At 39.5% G+C, this 22,707-nt stretch overlaps 1 protein-coding gene across 1 annotated transcript in view; it reads right to left on the reverse strand.

Moving 5' to 3' along the window:
* Positions 1-1,747: 1,747 nt before the first annotated feature.
* Positions 1,748-22,707, reverse strand: part of LOC113647597 — a 64,723-nt gene continuing 43,763 nt past the window's right edge. Inside the window, exons 27-36 of the mRNA XM_047801944.1 lie at positions 9,579-9,764; positions 9,252-9,440; positions 8,935-9,120; positions 8,155-8,340; positions 7,418-7,603; positions 3,303-3,488; positions 2,822-3,007; positions 2,504-2,713; positions 2,079-2,198; positions 1,748-1,951 (exon numbers count right to left, since the gene is read on the reverse strand). Of these exons, the coding sequence (XP_047657900.1) occupies positions 1,878-1,951; positions 2,079-2,198; positions 2,504-2,713; positions 2,822-3,007; positions 3,303-3,488; positions 7,418-7,603; positions 8,155-8,340; positions 8,935-9,120; positions 9,252-9,440; positions 9,579-9,764 (1,709 nt within the window). The 3' untranslated portion in view covers positions 1,748-1,877. The remainder of the gene's footprint in view (positions 1,952-2,078; positions 2,199-2,503; positions 2,714-2,821; positions 3,008-3,302; positions 3,489-7,417; positions 7,604-8,154; positions 8,341-8,934; positions 9,121-9,251; positions 9,441-9,578; positions 9,765-22,707) is intronic.

Below are 22,707 nucleotides of genomic sequence, written 5' to 3' on the forward strand. Positions count from 1 at the left end.
CTTGCTTGTTATGCAAGGCAAAGGAAAAATAATCAAACGGCTATCATGCGGACACAGCAGGCACCAATAGCCTCGTTATTATTCTTATAGCAGCCAAGAGACTTTCAGCTGATCGGTTATTTATGACTCTGACTGTGCCAGGACAGGCAGCAAACCCTCTGCCTACTAACCGATATAATTGGCATCATGCTGGGAAACTGTAACGACAGATGCATCGGCTTTGCTCAGGAAAACTTTTTTTTGGCAAATATTTTAAAACACTGAAGATGTGTTGTCTGCAGCTTAACTGATCGGCTATTCTTTTGTTGTTCTTTAATTTCTTAATTTGCTGCCTGGGCAATTTGTCCATCTCTGTGGATTGAGAGGTTCTGCTTGACATGTATAACAAAAGCATTTAAATACATTGTTAATATATAAACATATATATATGTGTATGTATATACATTTCTGTAAAAGTTATCTGCTGCACCAGTCAAGCAGTCAAAACTACAAATGAAATACAATTTCATATATATACTTTTTTATACATAAAGAAACATAAAATGCTGCTATATGTCACATTTGCAGTATAATAGACTTTAATTAAGCACCCAGGATTTAAAAAAATACAAGAAAAATCTAAATACAAATTCAGTATTAGATCCATTACCCCACTCTGAACATCCCCAGACCCTACGACCTCGAGAGTCTCCCACTCAGAGAGCAAGGTGAATGGGCAGAGGTCAGTCTGCGGACAACGAGCAGGCGACAACGGGCACTGTGCCTGGAGCCAGCGGGCTCTGGGCTGCATGCCCACTCTAGGGCGATGGAGTCTGCGGCGAAGATGGAAGAAGCAGTGGGTGTGTGAGCGATCTCACTGTGGGGAGCCACAGCAGGACTCACTCTTTATCCTCCCCAGCAGAGAGACAGAGAGAGTGAGTGAGACAGCAAGGGTGATACCCAGACATTGAGGAATAACACCTCTGAGAGTCCTGGGCAGTAGACCAGCCAGAATGCGTATGGTATTTTTGTATGATATTTGTTTTTAATCCTGAGACATGTTAAACCTGATGTACATATAAACAGAGAAAACGATGATTTATGAGGACTGACTGAGGAAATGATTACATAGACAGTGACTATGAAAAAATTACACACTTTATAACCCAGCAATTAATGTTATCTACTATAATTTAACTTTACTATATAGGTCCAATTTCAAAATAAGTGATTTGGACTGTGTTTTTACTGAGTAATTTACTGTGCAGTTTAAACACTAAACTAAACTAAATTAAATATCAACAGTATAATTAACCATAATTTTTCCAGAAACATGACAACATATAATGACGTGCTGAGCTAGTTAATGACAAGCCTACATCTTTTCTGGCAAATCCAATCTGAATCCTGACAGAGCTGAATGTGAGTTACTGTTACTTGTCTATTAGAGTCATAGACACATAACATTATTTTTGTCCCCTAATACAATAATCATCTTGTTTATGTTCTGTAAAGCTGCTTTGAGACAATGTCTATTGTTAAAAGAGCTATACAAATAAACTTGAATTGAATTGAATTGAATCATCTTCTTTCTGTATAATACATTTTCTGGTTAATAAGTTTGCAAATGTGTAGTGTTTAAAGAACCATTTGTTAGCCATAAATTAAAATACAATACCCAATGCATTACATTTTTTTTGTAGAAACACAAAAAAAAATGGATTTTTTGGATGACTTTTGGATTGGACTAACACACAAAATCAAAACCTTGGTTCAAAATACTGCTCCTTTATTAAAATTTCAGATTCTCATGAATATAAACCATCAAAGCATTCGATCAGAATTACAGAAATTATTATCTCTTGTCCAAGTATATAATAAAGTATTGCATGCTTCCCTTAAAGTGGTTCATTTCCTTCAAATACTGGATTTAGAGCTCCATCCCAGGCTGAGTAATCCGGAGTAAATTTACCTGAAGCAGAGGAAATATACAGACATATAAACAGTTTGTTCCTGACATGGACAAAAAAACATCAGGACTGTCCACATTCCTTTTCTGAGATACATAGCCAAATGTGTAAGAAAATCACATCTCTTACCCTTGCTGAAATGCCGCATTAGCCGCATGACAACTCCCATCGTCAGAAGCAGGCCGAGTGCTGATGCTGCACCGATTGCACCATATACAAGAAGGCCAGTGCCTAATGTCATGCTCTGAACTGAACACACACACAATCTTTATGTACAGTATAGTATATATATATATATACAGGTCATATACATAAGTACAGGTCATTTACGGGGGTCACTATCTGGACAAAGGTAACAGCTCTAACAGGGCACAGAGTATTATCTGTCTGTCTGTCTGTCTGTCTGTCTGTCTGTCTGTCTATCTATCTATCTATCTATCTATCTATCTATCTATCTATCTATCTATCTATCTATCTGGTTTTAGTATTTGCCATAATTAAACTAAGCGGTCAAATAACCACAGGAAGAATACAGTAGCTTATTGTCTGCTTACTGATGCAGGTAGGCAGCAGATCAGTCCACACCCCAGTAGAAGTGCAGATGAGGTCAGTAGTTCCATTCAGAATGTAGCCTTCGGGACATCTGAACACACAAACGGAGCCAAAGCTGAAGTTGCCTCTTGGATGGGAACAGTTTATAAAAGGGACAGGATTGGTATCCGATTTTGAACGAGGGGCCGGGAGGAGGGATTCACACCGAACAACTGCACAAATGTATACGAAAGAGAAAAATAACAAGAAAGATAAATACTATAGATATTCCTTCCTTTGGTCTTTTTATATATTTTATATATTTTTTCATAACAATTTACCTTGACAAGAAGGTTTCTCTTGATTCCAGGTTCCAGCTGAAGTGCAGTCCAGCTGAGATTCCCCTCTCAGCATGTAGCCAATCTCACATCCAAAACTACAGTGTGAGCCATAACTGAAGGGGGAGGGAGGGTAAGAACAATTCATCCAGCCTTTCTCTGGACTGGACAGCAAAGGGCACTGTCGAGCTGCAGAGAAGTATAAGCACAAAGTTAATGTCAACAAATTGCTTATATAGTCCCAGTTACTACTGACTTTTGTTAACTCAAATGTCAGTAGTACCTGGGACTATATAAATGTGTTCAATATCATATAATATAAATGTGTTCAATATCATATAATATAAATGTGTTCAATATCATATAATATAAATGTGTTCAATATCATATAATATAAATGTGTTCAATATCATTTCATTTGAATGGGATTTATAATGTTTAATAGAGCATGAAATGATATTGAACACATTTATTAACACTGTACCTTCACATGATGGTGTGTCTGCTGACCATTTGCCGGTCTTGAGGCAGGTGAGTGTGTTCTCTCCTCTCAGTGTGTATCCTTCCTCACAGCTCACAGCACACGATGAAGTGAACGAGAAATTTCCCAGTGGATCAATGCAGGTCATCTGACTATTTACTGGGATCACAATCTGGTCACATGTAACAGCTGTAACAGGGCATAGAAAAAAAAGAGATAGATAGATAGATAGATAGATAGATAGATAGATAGATAGATAGATAGATAGATAGATAGATAGATAGATAGATAGATAGATAGATAGATAGATAGATGATTCTGTAACTGCAGTGATAAGAAGAATATGTAGTTAAAGTACATTTATAAGGAATGAAACCTCACTGGATTCTGATTTCCAAATTATGCTCATCAGTTTTATTAATAGAGAATCGCCTCATCTGTTAACAATTGTATTTACAACTAGAATGTACATTTCCTGAAGAAAATTTGAATGATGCTTGCATGTGGCAAGTTCCCCTCATCGGGCTGAGTGTTTTGATATATGACATGTCCATGTTGTGCTAACTTTTTGATTTCGCTTATTGTGGGGGCGGGGCTACATGTGACGTCAGTTCCCCTCATCCGGCTGAGTGAACAGAGGTTGGCAACCTTAAACATTCAAAGAGCCATTTGAACCCGCTTCCCACAGAAAAAAAACACAGGGAGCCACAAAACCCTTTTGACATCTAAAATGAAGATAACGCTGCATATATTGTTTTTTACCGTTATGGAAAGTATAGGAAAAACTTTAGTGTGTTGCATTTATGAAATCAATGAACTGCTACCGAGTAAACGACATTTTATTTCTGCAAGCAAACAAAAATATTTTGAACAGTTTGAACTAACCTTAACAAAAAAAGACGCTGAGTTGAAGGTTACTTTCAAATAAAATGATTCATGGCAGGGCTCTCAAGTTTTGAAGACAGGCAAGCGTGACATCTCCAAACCGCCCCCCTCCCCCCGCACCCCAATTTTTTTCATTGGTTGTTGCGTTAAATCTTTCCCAGATAGTGCTATTTTCTGATTGGCTGATAAGTGTCAGGCTCGACTAAGAACTCCAGGGGAGACGCGCTTGATTCCTGCCCGGTTCCATAGAGACAGCGGTGTGGACTGATACATTTTGGGCGCTGCGGCTTATTAAATATATGATAAATAGTCAAAAGGTTTTTCTGCGTGAGAAATACGATGTGTGGCGGGAGAGTGTGACAAAAGACCGAAATGCGTGACTGTCACTCTCAATGCGTGACACCCAGTGGTTTAGTCTACGTGATACGCAGGTATACGCCGTATACCCACTAGAAAATGCCAAGGATTTCCGTATACCCACTTAAAAAGCATGAGGATACGTAACAATATCGTTTTGTGACAGAACTTTCATTTATAAATTCACCCCGTTTGTGTTGCGAACACAGACTGTGGTTGCGATTGCGAATCACTAACGTTTTTGGACCATTGGGGCTTCCGTGGCCTGTGACCTGATCTGACGTCACCTACCAAGGAGGAAAATGAGTTGCTTGGCGGTGTTTTGTGGCGCAAATTTGAAATTAACTAACTAATGTAAAAGAAGATATGAAACGAAAGCAGACTCAAACTACACTCTGAGTGTTTTCGGAAGCCTGCGCCTAAAGCTACAGCAGCTTCGGGTGACATTTCACCCACAGCCCGAGTACACATGTATTTGGAAAGCTTTGTAAACTACCAGTTCATTCAGTTCATAATATTCTGCAATGAAAGAGTAAAACTGAACAAATGTTTATTGTTCACTCTTAAATGTACATTGAAAATTGACAGCTGATAAAACCTGTACTCCAGGTCCCATATTCATATAACATTTAAGGCTAAATGTAGCTCTTAAAGGTATAAAGTTCACCCAAAAATGATAATTGTGTTATTTCCTTACCCTCAATTTGTTCCAAAACTGTATGAGTTTCTTTCTTCTGTTTAACACAAAAGGTGATATTTTCAAAATTGTTGGTAATCAGACAGTTGGCAGCACCCACTGACTTTCATACTCTATATTTTTTCCTACTGTGAAAGTCAATGGGTGCTGCCAACTGTCTGATTACATTTAGCCCTTAAATGTTATATGAATATGGGACCTGGAGCACAGGTTTTATCAGCTGACTGTCTTTTGTTGCTTATAATAAATTGGAATGTTGATAACACATAAGCAGTCTTTAATAATGCTCTCAATTACATGTAGATGCATATTTTATGCATTAGTGAGTGTGGTGGTGCCTATGGGGTGTCGCTCTAGGATGGGTGTGTATGAGGCGGGGGGGGGGGTGTCACAGTATACTCACTACAAAAAACTAGACTACACCACTGGTGACACCTGACAGCCCTGCATGACATCAAAACTTTAACTTGCCAGCTGCAGCAAACCAAAAATGCGTCTGCTTCTGTGTGTCGTATTTCGCAAGTTGGCAGTTATGACGCATATTTTGAGCGACAAAAAAAATTAAACATGTCTCCGGAGCCGCAGTTTTCCGACCCCTGGTTTAGACATAAGTTGTGCTAACTTTTGGGGCCGGGGCTACACGTGACGCCACGTTAATAACCGGGGATGCCAATACTTTTGGAATCATTGGATTGATAGTTTGGAGTTGATAGTTACATGTATTGAGAGTCTTCTTTACATGTACAGTCACTAGGAGAACACAGAAGAGAAGCCGTGCCTGAGCTCTGCGCACGCTGCTTGTGTGAGAGCTTAAAGGAATTTTAGGAATTTCCCATTCAAGTCTATGGGATTTTTTTGGCCACTTTTTCGTCCGCTGTGCGAACATCGTTGGTTGGATCCATGGGCGTAAATCCCATGGGGGACGGAGGGGACATGTCCCCCCATTCGAGGGTCCTCCCCCCGCCCCCCCAAAAAAATATTTCGCACTCTGCAGTGTGAAAAATATATGTATGTATACCTAAATAATTGTGTATGTAGAAAAAACCCCCGCAAAAAATGCATTTAGAAACAGTTGAGTCCCCCCTCCCCTTCCTCACAGTGGTTTGGCCCTCCCCTCCCCTTCCTCACAGTGGTTTGGCCCTCCCCTCCCCTTCCTCACAGTGGTTTGACCCACTGCCTCCTTTCCCAGTACATCTCACCTACTCTGCACACACGAGTCAGGTGTGCGGCTGCGGCTCAGTTAATGTTCATTAGGACGTTACTCCATTAAGTCGGGGATTTTATTCACTTTAAATAAAGCGATTCTCTTTAATGTAGTTGATGCAGATTCATTCATAGATTAGTTTCGGCAAAAATGCTGATTACCGATGTAATTTTCCATTGAATCTGCTATATTAGCGATTAAAATCTGACTTATCTAGTTAACGTTAGCTTGTTTACAATAGCTTGTTGTATAGTGCACTGTAACTAACACGCCAAAGCCGTTGTGTTTTATACACGGAGCAGTTACTGTAAAGTAATTATTTAATAATTTATTTTGTTACAAAACTTTACTTATTCATTCATTCATTCATTCATTCATTCATCTTCTACCGCTTATCCGAACTTCTCGGGTCACGGGGAGCCTGTGCCTATCTCAGGTGCCATCGGGCATCGAGGCAGGATACACCCTGGACGGAGTGCCAACCCATCACAGGGCACACACACACTCTCATTCACTCACACACACACACACACACACACACACACACACACACACACACACACACACACACACACACACACACACTACGGACAATTTTCCAGAGATTACTTATTTTATATATATTTTTTCACAATACCAGTCATGTTTATATTTTATTGTATGTTGATGGCTTAACTGTAAACAACACAAACAATGCAATAAATAGTTTTGAAGAAAAATCTGCTTTGTCATTGAACCTGAGAAAAACTTTGAAAATAACCATAATGACGCGTCTCCATGCTACATTATATTTATTCCCCCCCCCCCTTCATGGGTCTAGGACAAAAGCTGTGGGACAAGTTACGCGCCGAAGTTTTGTCCGAAAGAACGACTCCCCTCCAGCTGAGCAGCATAGTTATCTCACATATACCTTTGCAAGTGTAAGCAGTAATACATTTTAACTGTAATAATGGACTATATTTATTAACACTGTACCTTCACATGATGGTGTGTCTGCTGACCATTTGCCGGTCTTGAGGCAGGTGAGTGTGTTCTCTCCTCTCAGTGTGTATCCTTCCTCACAGCTCACAGCACATGATGAACGGTACGAGAAATTTCCCACTGGATCAATGCAGGTCATCTGACTATTTACTGGGATCACAATCTGGTCACATGTAACAGCTGTAACAGGGCATAGAAAAGAAAAAAAACTATTAAAAAAATTTATATAAAATAATAATTATATATATATATATATATATATATATATATATATATAGATATATAAAAGTATGTAGAGAGGGATAGATAGATAGATAGATAGATAGATAGATAGATAGATAGATAGATAGATAGATAGATAGATGATTCTGTAACTGCAGTGATGAGGAGAATATGTAGTTAACGTACATGCATAAGGAATGTAAACCTCACTGGATTCTGATTTCCAAATTATGCTCATCAGTGTAATTAATAGAGAATCGCCTCATCTGTTAACAATTGTATTTACAACTAGCTTGATAGTAAATGTTCACCAAGTGTTTATGATTGTATTTTTAAACCCTACCTTAATAATAATAATCACCCTCTAACTCACTGTTTTGTAAAAAAAAAAAAGAAAAGAACGACTCCCCTCCAGCTGAGCAGCATAGTTATCTCACATATACCTTTGCAAGTGTAAGCAGTAATACATTTTAACTGTAAATCGTGGACTATATTTATTAACACTGTACCTTCACATGATGGTGTTTCTGCTGACCATTTGCCGGTCTTGAGGCAGGTGAGTGTGTTCTCTCCTCTCAGTGTGTATCCTTCCTCACAGCTCACAGCACACAATGAAGTGAACGAGAAATTTCCCAGTGGATCAATGCAGGTCATCTGACTATTTACTGGGATCACAATCTGGTCACATGTAACAGCTGTAACAGGGCATAGGAAAAAAATAAAATAATAACTATTAAAAAAATGTATATAAAATAATAATTATATATATATATATATATAAGTATGTAGAGAGGGATAGATAGATAGATAGATAGATAGATAGATAGATAGATAGATAGATAGATAGATAGATAGATAGATGATTCTGTAACTGCAGTGATGAGGAGAATATGTAGTTAACGTACATGCATAAGGAATGTAAACCTCACTGGATTCTGATTTCCAAATTATGCTCATCAGTGTAATTAATAGAGAATCGCCTCATCTGTTAACAATTGTATTTACAACTAGCCTGATAGTAAATGTTCACCAAGTGTTTATGATTGTATTTTTAAACCCTACCTCAATAGTAATCACCCTCCAACTCACCGTGTTTCATAAAAAATAAGACTGACTCCCCTCCAGCTGGGCAGCATACAGTTATCTCACATATACCTTTTTATTATAGAGCCAAGACTGTTGCACATGGGATTTAGAGCTGGATTTGTACCTTTGCAAGTGTAAGCAGTAAATGTAAGCAGTAATACATTTTAACTGCAAATCATGGACTATATTTATTAACACTGTACCTTCACATGATGGTGTGTCTGCTGACCATTTGCCGGTCTTCAGGCAGGTGAGTGTGTTCTCTCCTTTCAGTGTGTATCCTTCCTCACAGCTCACAGAACACGATGAACGAAATGAGAAATTTCCCAGTGGACCAATGCAGGTCATATGACTATTTGTGGGGGTCACTATCTGGTCACAGGTAACAGCTGTAACAGGGCGTCATTAGATTATTAAATATGTATACAGAAACCTGTGAGGTTTTCATTCATCAGGCATTTCTCACTTTACCTGCACACTTTTCTTATATATAATATGGGATTTAGAGCTGGATTTGTACCTTTGCAAGTGGGGCGATTGGGTGTCCACTGTCCAGTGTGATCACACTGAGTTTTATAGGAACCTATGAGCTTATATCCCTCATCACAGTTAAACACACAGGTGGAGTTGTAGCTGTTGTTGGAGAGCGGATAAATGCAGTTCATTTTCCCATTACCGAATTGAGCAGGTAGACGAGGACACTGTACCACTGTGGATCCACACATACAGTCTATTAATACAAGTCAAATCAATTTTCTTTGGAAAATATTTATCATACTCCTAACTGGACAATAATCTGAGATATTAAAATCTTTAGCAGAGCTCAGTTCAAGCAATGTTAGTATACCTTGACACACTGGAGGATTGTGGGTCCACTTCCCCTCTGAGCTACACTGGGTGTGGTTTGAACCCATCAAGAGAAAGCCAACATCACACTCAAACTGACAAACGGAGCCATAAGCGAACTTTTCCAACAAGTCTGTACAATGCATGGAGCCACGATGAAGAGAACCGAGAGCGTTGCACCTTATAACTTCAATATAAACACAAAAATATGTTCATATGTTAACACACATACTGATATTACATAATAATGTAAGCAGTAAAACATTTTAACTGTAAATCATGGACTATATTTATTAACACTGTACCTTCACATGATGGTGTTTCTGCTGACCATTTACCGGTCTTGAGGCAGGTGAGTGTGTTCTCTCCTCTCAGTGTGTATCCTTCCTCACAGCTCACAGCACACAATGAACGGTACGAGAAATTTCCCACTGGATTTTTACAGGTCAGGTTACCCTTCTGAGGTCTCACAAGTGGATTACAGGTCACAGCTACAATAAAACATTTTATTCTATTCATTAACAGACTACATTTGATCTGGATTGCAAATGGTTTTAACACTTACAAATGATCACTTGATTATATTTCCTACTATTATTTTCAAATTTACTGAGTGGTCCCCAAAACTAGATAAATGCTACAAATTTGCTTGTGGTGTCTGGCCTCACTAACATTTAGATTTGTTGTACATTTGTTGTATTTTTCACTTTATTTTCTGTCTAGAGAGTAAGCATCCATGTTGAATATTTTAAATTATTGGCTAATATTCATCCAAGTTATGTAAAACAAGTATGGCAAGCATTTAGCTTTAGTAAGTTGAAGGATGTTCAGAAAATCTTCCTAAAATTAGCCATAATTTTACCAGTGACAAGTGTATTTCAGTTAGTTCATTGATGGAGAACATTTTAGCATTAGAGGTGCACATTAAGAGGTTAATAAGGGTTAGTGATAGTGAGAACAGTTTAGTGTCTGTGGGGCATAGTCTGGATGTCATGGGCAGATTTAATAACTTCCTAAATACATTTACATTTATGGCACTTACCAGGTGCCCTTATCCAGAGGGACGTACTGTATAAAAGTCCTAAGACATCACTATCAATGAATACATCAAAACTGGTTCACTAGGTTATAGACTTAGCTAAAAGCTCTGTTGGGAGCTGTGTTGTTTGTTTGTTTGTTTGTTTGTGAAAATAAGCGCTTGTATAATTGTTATCATGTCATGGTGGTAGAATCAGGGGTAGAAGTTCAACAGTCAGTAGATTCTGAGGAGCTGCTTGAAGTGGCCTAATGAGCAAGAGATGATTGAATGCTCTAAATTAGACACTTGTGTTACCTGTATTACCTCCCTGCCATCACCTCCTATCCTCTACATTGAGGTTGAGGAAAAATCCATTCTTGGCCTACCTCCACTTTCCCAGTGCGTATAATTTACTTGGTAGTTGTGCAATTTCGGGAGCAGGGATATGGGGTGCTGCTTGAGATGGAAGAGATGCTTGCTGGCTATCTCTCCCCCTCATCTGCAGCATTATGGAGGAAAGCTGTATTGCCTTTACCTCCACATTTGTGGGCAAAGCCTATGCAGCAGCAGGCCAGGCTAACCTACTGGAGAGATGGTGCCAGGAGAACAATCTTCTCCTGAATGTAGCAATACTAAGGAGTTGATAGTGGTTTTCAGCATGAAGCAGGAGCGATCATACCAACTGCTAAACATCAACGGGACCCCAGTGGAGAGAGTGGACAGTTTCCGGTACCTAGGTGTTCATGTCACAGCACTTGTCTTGGTCCTGTCACATCAACACCCTGGTGAAGAAGGCCCGGCAGCATCTGTACCATCTGAGACGCTTAAGGGACTTCAATCTACCCTATCATTTGCTAAAGACTTTCTACACCTGCACAGTTCAGAGCGTCCGGACGGGTAGAATCACTTCCTGGTTCAGGAACAGCACCATGCAGGACAGGCGAGCCCTCCAGAGGGTGGTGTGGTCAGCTGAACATACCATCCACACCGAGCTCCCTGACCTGCAGGACATCTACAGCATGCACTATGACACTTGAACTTTGGGCTGTCACTTTAATTCTGGACTTGCACCGCACAGTGCCACTTTATACCACACCACACCATACTGCACATGAACACTTTAAGGACAATCATTAAAACCATATGAATTTATGTATATACATATATTTTCACATATATTTTCATATATTTTATATAGTTTATACTTTTTATTTATCTACCTCCTTTTGGTTTGATTTGATTTGATTATTGAAGTACCTGCATAAGTGTTAGCCCCTAAGGAGGTAGCTGAGCTCCACCGACTCAAACTGTTGGAGATAACGGAAAAAACATTCTTTCCCCTGAATGCCCTGTTCATCCCTCAGGGCATGTTCAGTGATGCCGTTGGTTCTATTGTCTGCTGGTACCAGGAGGCGAAACCTTCACTTTACTGACGTTCAAGGAACAGTGAGGCGACTTCTGCAAAGTGTATCTCAATGGGTTCAGAACACCATTGAAAAGGATTACAGAATCCAGTTTGAATCCTGCCCTTCATCTATTATCATTAGCAATGATAAAAGACTGTTCCTTCAACATGGGTTCACTCCCTCTTGGACAAAGGGGCCATGTTCCCCTCTCTGAGTGGGATTCAGGCTTTTACAGGCAATATTTTCTGGTGCCAAATAGAAATGGGGCTGCATCATATTTAACTCTATGAATTCTGAATTTTAGGACATACAGATTCAAGATGCTGATGTTCAAGCTGATCGTGTTGCAAATCAGGTCTGAGGACTGGTTTCTAATCGAGATATGGCTAGAACACAGGTTAGCTTTTGGAACTGTCCCTACTAATATAGTGTTCTTCTGTTTGGTCTAGCTTCACCGAGTGCATGGACTTGGCTCCGGCTCTTTTGTGACTCCACAGTATCCATATTAAAAATTGGCTCATTTTACTCAGTCAGGGAACTGCCAGCAAGACATTGAGATATCCTGCTTGCCCATATCAGGTGCTTGGGTCTCAACCCAAATACTTTGTTTAGGACTCAGTCATTATGCAGGCACTTCTGTTTCCTGCACATACAGTATGGGTTACATCCTTACTGCTATGAACAGTGTAAGAAATTACAGAAATTGCACCCAAATTCCACTCCAAGGTACACATCTAAAAGAGCTCATTCCTACAAAGGTTTAAGTATCAGAAGGTAATACGTTTAGGACTCTAAACGTATTAACTTGATTCAATTCTAAATATGGGAACGGCAGCAGGACATCAGGGATCACCATGAACCAAGGGTCTATGTGACTGTGATTACCATTTAAAGTTGTTATGAAAGCCATGAGGGCTCCCTCTGCTGGCCTGCAGATGATTTGCTGCACTTTATCATCAGGACTCCATTTGCCACAATTCATTGCACCACCAACTCAGCACACCTGTTTCCTGTTTGCAATCACCTGGTCTATTTAAGCTCACTCAGAACGCTCTGATGGTGCGAAGTATTTCTTGCCCTGTCCGCATTCCGTGCATATTATTTCTGTTCTGTCTATTGCCTTGTTTTGACCCTGCCTGTTTATCGTGTTTACGAATGTTTGCTACCTGCCCTGACCCACGGCCAGATTATTGACTACTGTTTTTGGATTTCCTTTGATGTTGTTTGCCTGATGTTTGATGGTTGCCTGTTTTGGATATTGCCTAATAAACCAGCATTTGGATCCTGACCTGTTCCATGTGCGTGACAAAAGTGACCACTTGGTTAACAATACCATGCCAAGGTCTATGTGACTGCGATTACCATTTAAAGTGACCATTTGGTTGAAAACAATTGTAACAATACCAAGACACGGTGTACGTGACCATGATTAACATTTAAAGACAATCAGCTAGACAACAAGCCCAGCCATTTAGGAGGCACTCAGTTCTTACACTCAATACACATTCAAAACAGAACCTCATTTAAATTGCCAAAAGGGAAAACTGTATAAAATGCTTCAGCAGGATTTGCTCGGGGTTCTTATGGACTCCGAGGAACCCAAATTACGTCATGTATTTTGTCACTGCTATGCTGGAATAAACTTCTTGTTCTTCATTAAGATCTTCAACATCATCGTCTTATTTTTACACTACGCATTTTTATTTCTTACATCAGCAAAAGCTAGACCAAGGTTTACCTGCCCTCCAAGGCACAGAAGTTATCAGGTCTCATGGCAGCAGCAGCCAATGCTATCCTTTTGGGTATCCTACACATGAGAACGTTTCAGTTTTGGCTCAAGTCCACACTTGCCCACTCAAGGTTATTAGACTATATTGAATTTTAGTGCTCACTTTACGAGAAAACGGTACGTTTGTTTTGTTTATAGTGAAAGCAGAACCACTTGAACCCAGTTATCTGTCTGATCAGTACAGTGTTGGAGTTCCTTCAGGAATGCTGTTCAGTGGGTCTTGACCCCTGCTGCTCCTAATGTATACATAACAGTTCCACTAACCAATCACCCATCCTTGAGGCCTCCAAGGCATCCTTTGGTCTCTTGCTTTTTATGTGGTGACAGACAACTCGGGGATCTCTGCAGATTTCAAGTCACCTCGTGGGATTTTTCTATGGTCATCCCTCAGTGCTGTCAGAGGCCCCTTTTGAGCCTTAGAGTCAAAAGTTTCTGATGCTAAGAATGGTTCTCATTTTGGCCTTAACTTACTTTAAGGGAGTAGGAGATTCGTCACTCAAAAGGGAATGTCTCAGGGTATGTATGTAACCTGATTCCTTGAGAAAGTTATGACTACTGCCACACATTGATTTGCCACACATCTGGCATGTATACAGAAAGAATCTTAGACCCTCACCTGATCCTGTTTATCCAATAAATTGGCAGCTTTTGACACCATTGATCATACTATTCTACTTCATAGGCAAGAAAATGTTGTTTGAGTTAATAGAACAGCCCTCTCCTGGCTCAAGTCAAGTGAAGAAGCTTTTATTGTCATTTCAACCATAAATAGCTGATACAATACGTAGTGAAATGAGACAATGTTTCTCCAGGAACATGGTGCTACATAGAACAAAAGAGACCTACATAGAAATAGAAAGACACAGTGTGTGTATGTGTGTGTGCAGTTTAGTTAATTTGTTGAGGAGTCTGATGGCTTATAGAAAGAAGCCACAGTCTGGTCATGAGAACCCAAATGTTTCTGTACCTTTTTTTAGATGGCAGGATGGTAAAAAGTGTGTGTGAGGATTGTGTGGGGACATCCACAATGCTGCTGGCTTTTAGGGTGCAGCGTGTCTTGTAAATGTCCAAGAGAGACTCCAATGATCTTCTCAGCTGTCCTCCCTATCCTCTGCAGGATGGGGGGAAAGAAATGTGCTTTCCTCAGCCAAGTAGAGATGCTGCTAGGCTTTCTTTATCAACATTCAGAGACAGGTTGTTGGTTTTACACCAGGCAGTTAGCTGTTTCACCTCCTCTCTGTATGCTGACTCGTCGGTCTTGCTTATGAGACCCACCATGGTCGTTTTATTGATTATGGTAATGATGGCTCAGGTCATCTGTAGATGCTAATGGTGACCTCTCTATGCTTACAAACAGTTAGTTCAAAATGAAGTGGTTAATCCAACACTACTTCATTCAAAAGAGGCATGCAGTTGGTACCTCGGCTAAATCAAAGAGAGCTTTTTTTCTTAAAAAGCAGTTATTGAAACAAATATGTCAAGCACAAAAAAGTTTCAGTCTAGAGTCTGTGGACTGAAATATCAATAAATCCTCAGCAATATAAGCCTCTGTCTGTAGAGCTGAATAAGGCAATGACAATAAAAAAACACTGCAAAATATCCACAATGGTGAAAGAGTCTCTGGTAGTGTTTGGCAAATAAGATAAGGACAAAGAATCCATTGCAGTATAAATCCATGAGCCTCAAGAATGTGAAAGTTGGGAAGAAAAGATGGGAGGCTGGTAACCAAGGCCACATTCAAAGGGGACAGTTACATGACAACAAAGTAGGTCCACCACATTTGTGACACAGGAGTTACCCACCAAAGGCCATTGATGAAACTGAGAGTTATGTGGGACCAGGGATGGTGAGGTATAGGGAGTGGTTTGAAGAGGACTGAAGAAGGTAAGTTGGAGAACTTGTTCCTGGCACAATCATTGAATGCTACCACAAGCTGATGGATGTCTTCCTTCATGTTGGCCATCATAATAATAAGGTATAGGGCACAAGAATCCCTGGGTGGCAGGCTAACTTAGAGTTATGTCCCCTGTCCAGTACTTCAGGGCACATGGAAGCAGGTACAAACTGGTGATTAAGGGAAACATTGCTAGAACCAGGTCAAGGTCCAGGGCTGTCTTTTGGCCCTTGAACCTTGTTTTTCTCAGGGTTTAATTTCACCATTTATTACTGCTCTGGCCCCAACAATGCTAAGCCTGATGCACTTTCCTGGCATTTTCTGTTTTTGTTTGCCCTCAAGACCCCTCAACCTTTCACACTGTCCTACTCTCCCACTGTGTGGTGGCTGCCATCATCCTTAAGACTGAAGAAAGGCAGCGAGGCATGGAAATATGAACCTGGTTTAACCCTGTGATACTCAAGGTTGGTGACTAGACCAGAAAAAGGAGCTGGGCCCCCTGCAATCACTGCATCAATTCAACTAAAGCTTATTTGACCCAAACTAGACCACCAGATTTTCATAATGGCCTGATGCAGCATCAAAGTCAGTTTTCCAACTTAACCCATGGGCTTTGGAGAGGTCAGGTAACACCGGAAGAGCAGAGGCATGAATAGAGACAGGATGGGCTCCAGTTAAGAATAGTATTTTTGTTCCAGTCAATATGTTGGTTGTGGCGAGTTAGCCAGGGACATCCCAGAATAGAATAGGGGCATACAATCTTTCCATCCTGAGGAATGAGAGGGTCTTTGTGTGATTGACAGAGACCTTTAGCTGAACGGAACAGTGCAATGGGTGATTGGATCAAGGCTGCTGCCATTGAGAGCTTGGACAGTGGTAGGACAGGAAGTTGCAGATTAACAGAAGAGTTCTTAGGGTCAGCCATCATGGAGGCACAGATCAGGTCTTGATTGGATCCAGAGTCAAGAGGACCTAGGTAGAGTGGGTACTGTTGTTGTGACATACATGTGGGTATTGTTAGGAGATACAGATGTTAAATCAAAAATAGGTTGTTGAGATACAGTTTGAGTCTGGACCCCCTAGTGCCCTCAGCCACTCCCTTTCCCTGAATTGATGTTGACACTCTTCAGGGGAGCTACAAGTGCTGCACAGGCTTGGGCAAGGTGGTGGGACCCTGTAGGTGTGCCTTTTACTCTGTTGCCTAAAGCAGTGGTTGAATGGACCAGTAAGTTCCGGGAGGACCTGCAATTTGTCAGGCACCTCCTGTAAAACTAGTTCATTTACTCAAAAAGTATCACACAAGCCACCAGAAGGAACTCTATGGTATAGTCATACATGGGGCATGAGACTTTATGTTGTGCCACTTACATGGTAGTGCCTTTAAACCTTTGTTGTTGTGGTCCGTTTTGCACTCAAGTCTCTATGATTAAACGTTTGAGTGCTTTGGTTAGTAAAATCAGAACTTATGCTGATACTTTCTTACATGTTTCTCAACACCTTCTGGTTTTACAACTCCACTTCATTACATACAATGTAGAAATGTGCCACCCAGATGAGGATTGTTTTGGTTTGTTTTGGTTTGTAGGAAGAAGCTGGATGATTGCTGAGGAATCTCTGCAGGTCGTAGGCAGAGCAATGCAGTTGTCTTCAGTATATCGGTGTAAGAAGGAATCAATTAGTGTGAAAGCAGAAGTACTGGACATTGGACTGTTGTTGTGAGACAACAAGAAGTCCAAGCTTTTTGAAAAAGCACAAGCACACTATTCCAATAAATTTACAGTTGAACTGAAATTCATGAATGTATTTAAAAAATGTGACCCATGTAAATTAACAAAATTTTTGAAAGTGTTAGGAATAAAAATATAAAGTCATACACAAGTCAGCAATAGAGGGTTAAGGGCCTTGCTCAGGGGCCCAACAGTGGCAGCTTGGTGGACCTGGGATCGAACACAGCATCTTCCGATTGGGAGCCCAACACCTTAACCAGTAGGCTACCACCTACCTATGATCAGTATGTTTGCTCTTTCAAAGTCTCCAAAAGGCCAAAAAATGAGAAATTATCAAAACATAACCTAATTTCTCAGTTTCTGTAATGTTCTAGATGCACAGAGCGTGAAGTAAATTATTTAAAATAAAGGAAGGGGGCAGCTTTCACTTCCTGCTGCCGTAACAATGATAATTACAGTGATAAATATACAGTACTGTTTAAATTGTGGCAAAGATGCCTCATTATATTCAGTCCCTGAGCAGGTCAGGATGCTGTGTGTCCACTGTCCGGTGTGATCATACTGGGTTGTGTATGAGCTTCTCAAAAAGTTACTACCTCTAGGGCATTAAATTTTATCATGTTGAAGTTTTGGTTAAACTCTAACTCCTTTAAAATACCACCAATGTATTACACTACCTGAGGAAAAACTGTACCTTCACATGATGGTGTTTCTGCTGACCATTTCCCGGTCTTGAGGCAGGTGAGTGTGTTCTCTCCTCTCAGTATGTATCCTTCCTCACAGCTCACAGCACATGATGAACGGTACGAGAAATTTCCCAGTGGATCGGTACATGTGATGTGACCCCTCTGAGGTCGCACAAGTGGATCACAGCTCACAGCTGGAATCATTAGAGACACACACAATTCTAACTATAATATTAGCAATGATGCTGAAGGAACAATTGAACATAATTTTACACTAATAACAAAGCCATTAGCTAACTTTTCCAATGAGTCTGTACATTGCAGTACACTGCCTTAATGAACAGAATTGAGAGCTTTGCACCTTATACAGTATCTTCAATATAAACACAAAAAGATTAGTATGTAGTCAATATGAGTATATGTTAACTCACATGCTCCTATCACATTGTAATGTAAGCAGTAATACATTTTAGCTATATTTTATTAACTATATTTATTAACACTGTACCTTCACATGATGGTGTTACTGCTGACCATTTGCCGGTCTTGAGGCAGGTGAGTGTGTTCTCTCCTCTCAGTGTGTATCCTTCCTCACAGCTCACAGCACACGATGAATGGAACGAGAAATTTCCCAGTGGATTTTTACAGGTCAGGTTACCCTTCTGAGGTCTCACAGGCGGATTACAGGTCACAGCTGGTATAAAGTAACCAATAACAGTCTAAAATGTAAATTACCAGCACTGCTCGACTGGTTCCATCATCTCTCAGGGTAAGAGGCAAGTATACTACAAGACTCTTCTCTGTTCTGGCACCAAGGTGGTGGAATGAACTTCCCCTAGAGGTCCAGACAGCTGAGTCACTGGCTATTTTCAAGCGGCAGTTGAAGACCTACTTATTCAGGAAACATTTCAACTAGCACTTCTTTCCTTATCTTTTGCATTAAAAAAAAACAAAAAAAAAAAACCTTTGACACTTTTTCATTGTAACTTTGAACAAATGTTTTAAACTCATGGTATCTTAAGTATGTAACCTAGTGAGCAGCATTAATGTATTCAGTGTTAGAGATTTAAGCACTTATGTACGTCGCTCTGGATAAGGGCGTCTGTCACATGCTGTAAATGTTAATGTAAATGTAAATTGGATTACAAAAATGTAATTAATTAGCAATGGTCATATTTTGACACATGTCCTTGTGTTAAGTAATTTATAATATTTTAAGTTAACATTGCATATATCATAACATGATATAAAATAAAATGCAATTTTTTTCCTATGTAGGTGGAACCTTGGTTATGCAATGTAAGCAAAAGCTTTAGATTTTTGCATGTACACGAAATAAAAGCATTGTCATGTTGTGCAACACTAGTTTTACAAAAATAGCAAGGGAGGGGTTTTAACTTCCTCCTCGAGTCACTGCATTAACACAAATTCACAAACACTATTTTGAGTTATTGAGTCTTATCTTATTTAGAGAAGCTGTCTTGTTGATTTTCAGGAAAATAAAGTATTCATATACTTTATTCATATACAAGTATTCTGAATATGTACCTGTGCAGTTCGGGGTGTTATGTGTCCACTTTCCGGTGTGATCACACTGGGTTGTTTTTGAACCTCTCAGCTCAAAGCCCTCTTCACAGCTGAACACACATGTAGAGTTGTAGCTGTTTGTGTACAGAGGATGACTGCATGTCATATTCCAACCACTGGTTCTAGTGGTAATTGGAGGACATTCAACAACTATAATTATTAGAGGGAGAAAAAAGTTATGAAACAGCTACAAATCATCTATGCAGTAGAGATAACCGAAGGAAAAACACAGTATATTATTCCCTACCCTGGCACTGAGGAGGATCACTATCCCACTTTCCTGATGACAAGCAGTGTAGATTTTGTGAACCCTGTATTATGTAGCCAAGGGCACAGTGGAAGTGGCAGGAAGAATTGAAACGAAAGTCTCCGTAAACATGGTTACATTGCACAAAACCATTCTCTGGATTTTTAACCATGCCACACTTTACAGCTGCAAAGAGAGAAAGAGCCTACAGCATGCAGGACACATACATCAACATAATCTTGAGGTTTGGACTATCTACAGTACCTTCATTACAGCGGGGTCCTGTGAACCCTGCATTACACTTGCATGTGTAGTTTCCAATGTTCTCCACACACTCAGCATGCTCACTGCATGACCTTTCAAAACATGAAGCTGCACACAAACATACATCAATAAAGTATTTACATTATATTGTTTGTATTTAATTCAAAAAACAGTTCTGTATTTGGTCAAATCTTAAATAAATCATGACATTTATTTACTTAAATATGCTAGCCAGTCACTAGTTATTAAAGCTGCTTAATATCCTGTGTGTTTGGTCAAATAAAAATTAAGCACTCAAAAATGGTATAACAACGCAGTAGGCTTTCAGGATGTGAATCATTACAAGTCTTTGAATACTTTGACAACTTTAAGAGTGCCATCTATAAGACTAATGTAAAAAAATAAATGCTACCTGTGTAACAGAGTGCTGTTTTTTCTTTGCTGCATTTGTCATCATTCCACATGCCTGTGTCCTCTTTCCTTTTGATGTAGATCTCCACGCAGTCCTCATTAGCTCCCTTGTCATTAGGTTCATTTCTTGCCCAGTTGGTTGCCTCAGGTGAAAGGGGCTTCATTGTTCCCACCCACGTCCACTGGCCAGCTATTTTTCTAAGGCCAATCCAGTAGTACGAGTTACGCTGGGGCAAAATATTGTTGAGGTACTTGACCTCGTCCTTGTTCTGGATGGCCACCATGTCAGTAAAATGCTGCCTGCACCACTTGCGAGCCATTTCCCACTCCATTGATTTGTTTGGGTTGTAATGGTATGTCCAGGCCTGGACTCCTAATTGGCATATTGTCATAGTAAATGTGTTAGGGCTTTAATAACATTGCCCTGAGTTTAATTGCTCAAGGCAGGATATAAATATATTTTAGAATCTGAAATCTCTAACCCTAATGGATTTTTAGATCACCATTAGGGTTAGAAAAAGAATGGCTTATTGTTTATAATGTAAAAACATACCATTATTCACCATGATCATAAGCACTATCCACCCAAAATTCATTCTTAAATGATTCCTAAAGAACATCTAATGGACAAAAGACAAGTTGATAGAAGTCAAATTATTATTATTGTGTGCCATTCTGTCACTACTAAGAAAAACTGACAGTAATAGTGCTTACCTTATCAGCATCTCCAGGGTAAGAACTTTTCTCAATTGCTTGATTGCATTAGTACTTGCTGTACCAAGCTAGATCACGCCTATTAGGAAATGATGTAAATTGTGGTGTAAGCAGTCACCCAACTGTCACTGGCATGATGAAAATAAAAACAAAATGATCTGTCGCGAGGAAATGTTCACTAGAAAACGTAAAAAAATGATCAGGATGAATGTGGTTAGTAATAAACAATATTTATTTGACTAAGGAAAAGCAAAACATAGCAGTTTACACAAGTGTTACTTTAGACACATTTACGTAAAAAGGGGAATATTTCCCAAGTTTTTCACTTTAGACCTTTTACACATATACAATTCAAAACATACAATTGTAATTGTTCATTTTTTGTCTTTGTGATAATTGTCTTTGTGATAAGGTATATGGCAACATGATATAAAGAGAACCAACTTCATCCATTCTCCAAATAGGCAAACAATTAATACTAGCTAAACCTCTGAAGTGTGCTGAAGCATAAGAGACTGTTGCGGTATAAAACGACAATGTGAAATGTTTGGGATTTCCAAGTAGCTGATTTAAGTAGGGTCTTGCTGCATAGGAGATATGAAATGCAAGGCATTTATCTCAGCTAAATCATTAGAAAAGTATCTCCCAAAGTGATATGTGTGTGTTGATTTATGTGGATACTCTGTAAAAATCGCTGAAGTCTTATTATTTCTGCATTTCATGGTATGTTTTTTATCATTCATTTTCATATTTTTTTATTGAATGTTTAAAATCTGTCTATACAATTCTGTGCTTCAGTATTTTACCTTTAACTGTTTTACTATCATGTCTTTCCTTCCTTGTTATTGTAGCTTCTAGACACTTTTGTGGTACTTGCTTTTTTTCTGAGAGAAGTGGTTGCCAGTTCATCTCATGATGAATGTTTATGGTCTAAATTATGAAGCCCCATAACCCCAAGCCCACTGGTTTTCTGTCATGGTATTGACTTTATCCAGTCCTGCTTTAGGATGTGGACTCAACATTGTGGTTTTGAATGCAGCCCTATTAAATGGCCCATTTTGTAAACAAAATATGATATACTGTATATGTGCATTACTCCTAGTGTACTGTCACAAAAAGGAACATTTAAAATATATACAATGGGGTCCAAAAGTCTGGGAATATAGTGAAAAAGCATTTATTTTGGATTAATTTTTTCATTCATTCATTCATTCATTCATTCATTCATTCATTCATTCATTCATTCATTCATTTTCTACCGCTTATCCGAACTTCTCAGGTCACGGGGAGCCTGTGCCTATCTCAGGCGTCATCGGGCATCGAGGCAGGATACTATGGAATAAAAACACTGTCAATAATAATCGTACGTAATTCAAAGCATTTGTGT

The sequence above is a fragment of the Tachysurus fulvidraco genome, chromosome 16 (genome assembly GCF_022655615.1).
Source record: "Tachysurus fulvidraco isolate hzauxx_2018 chromosome 16, HZAU_PFXX_2.0, whole genome shotgun sequence".
NCBI lineage: Eukaryota > Metazoa > Chordata > Actinopteri > Siluriformes > Bagridae > Tachysurus > Tachysurus fulvidraco.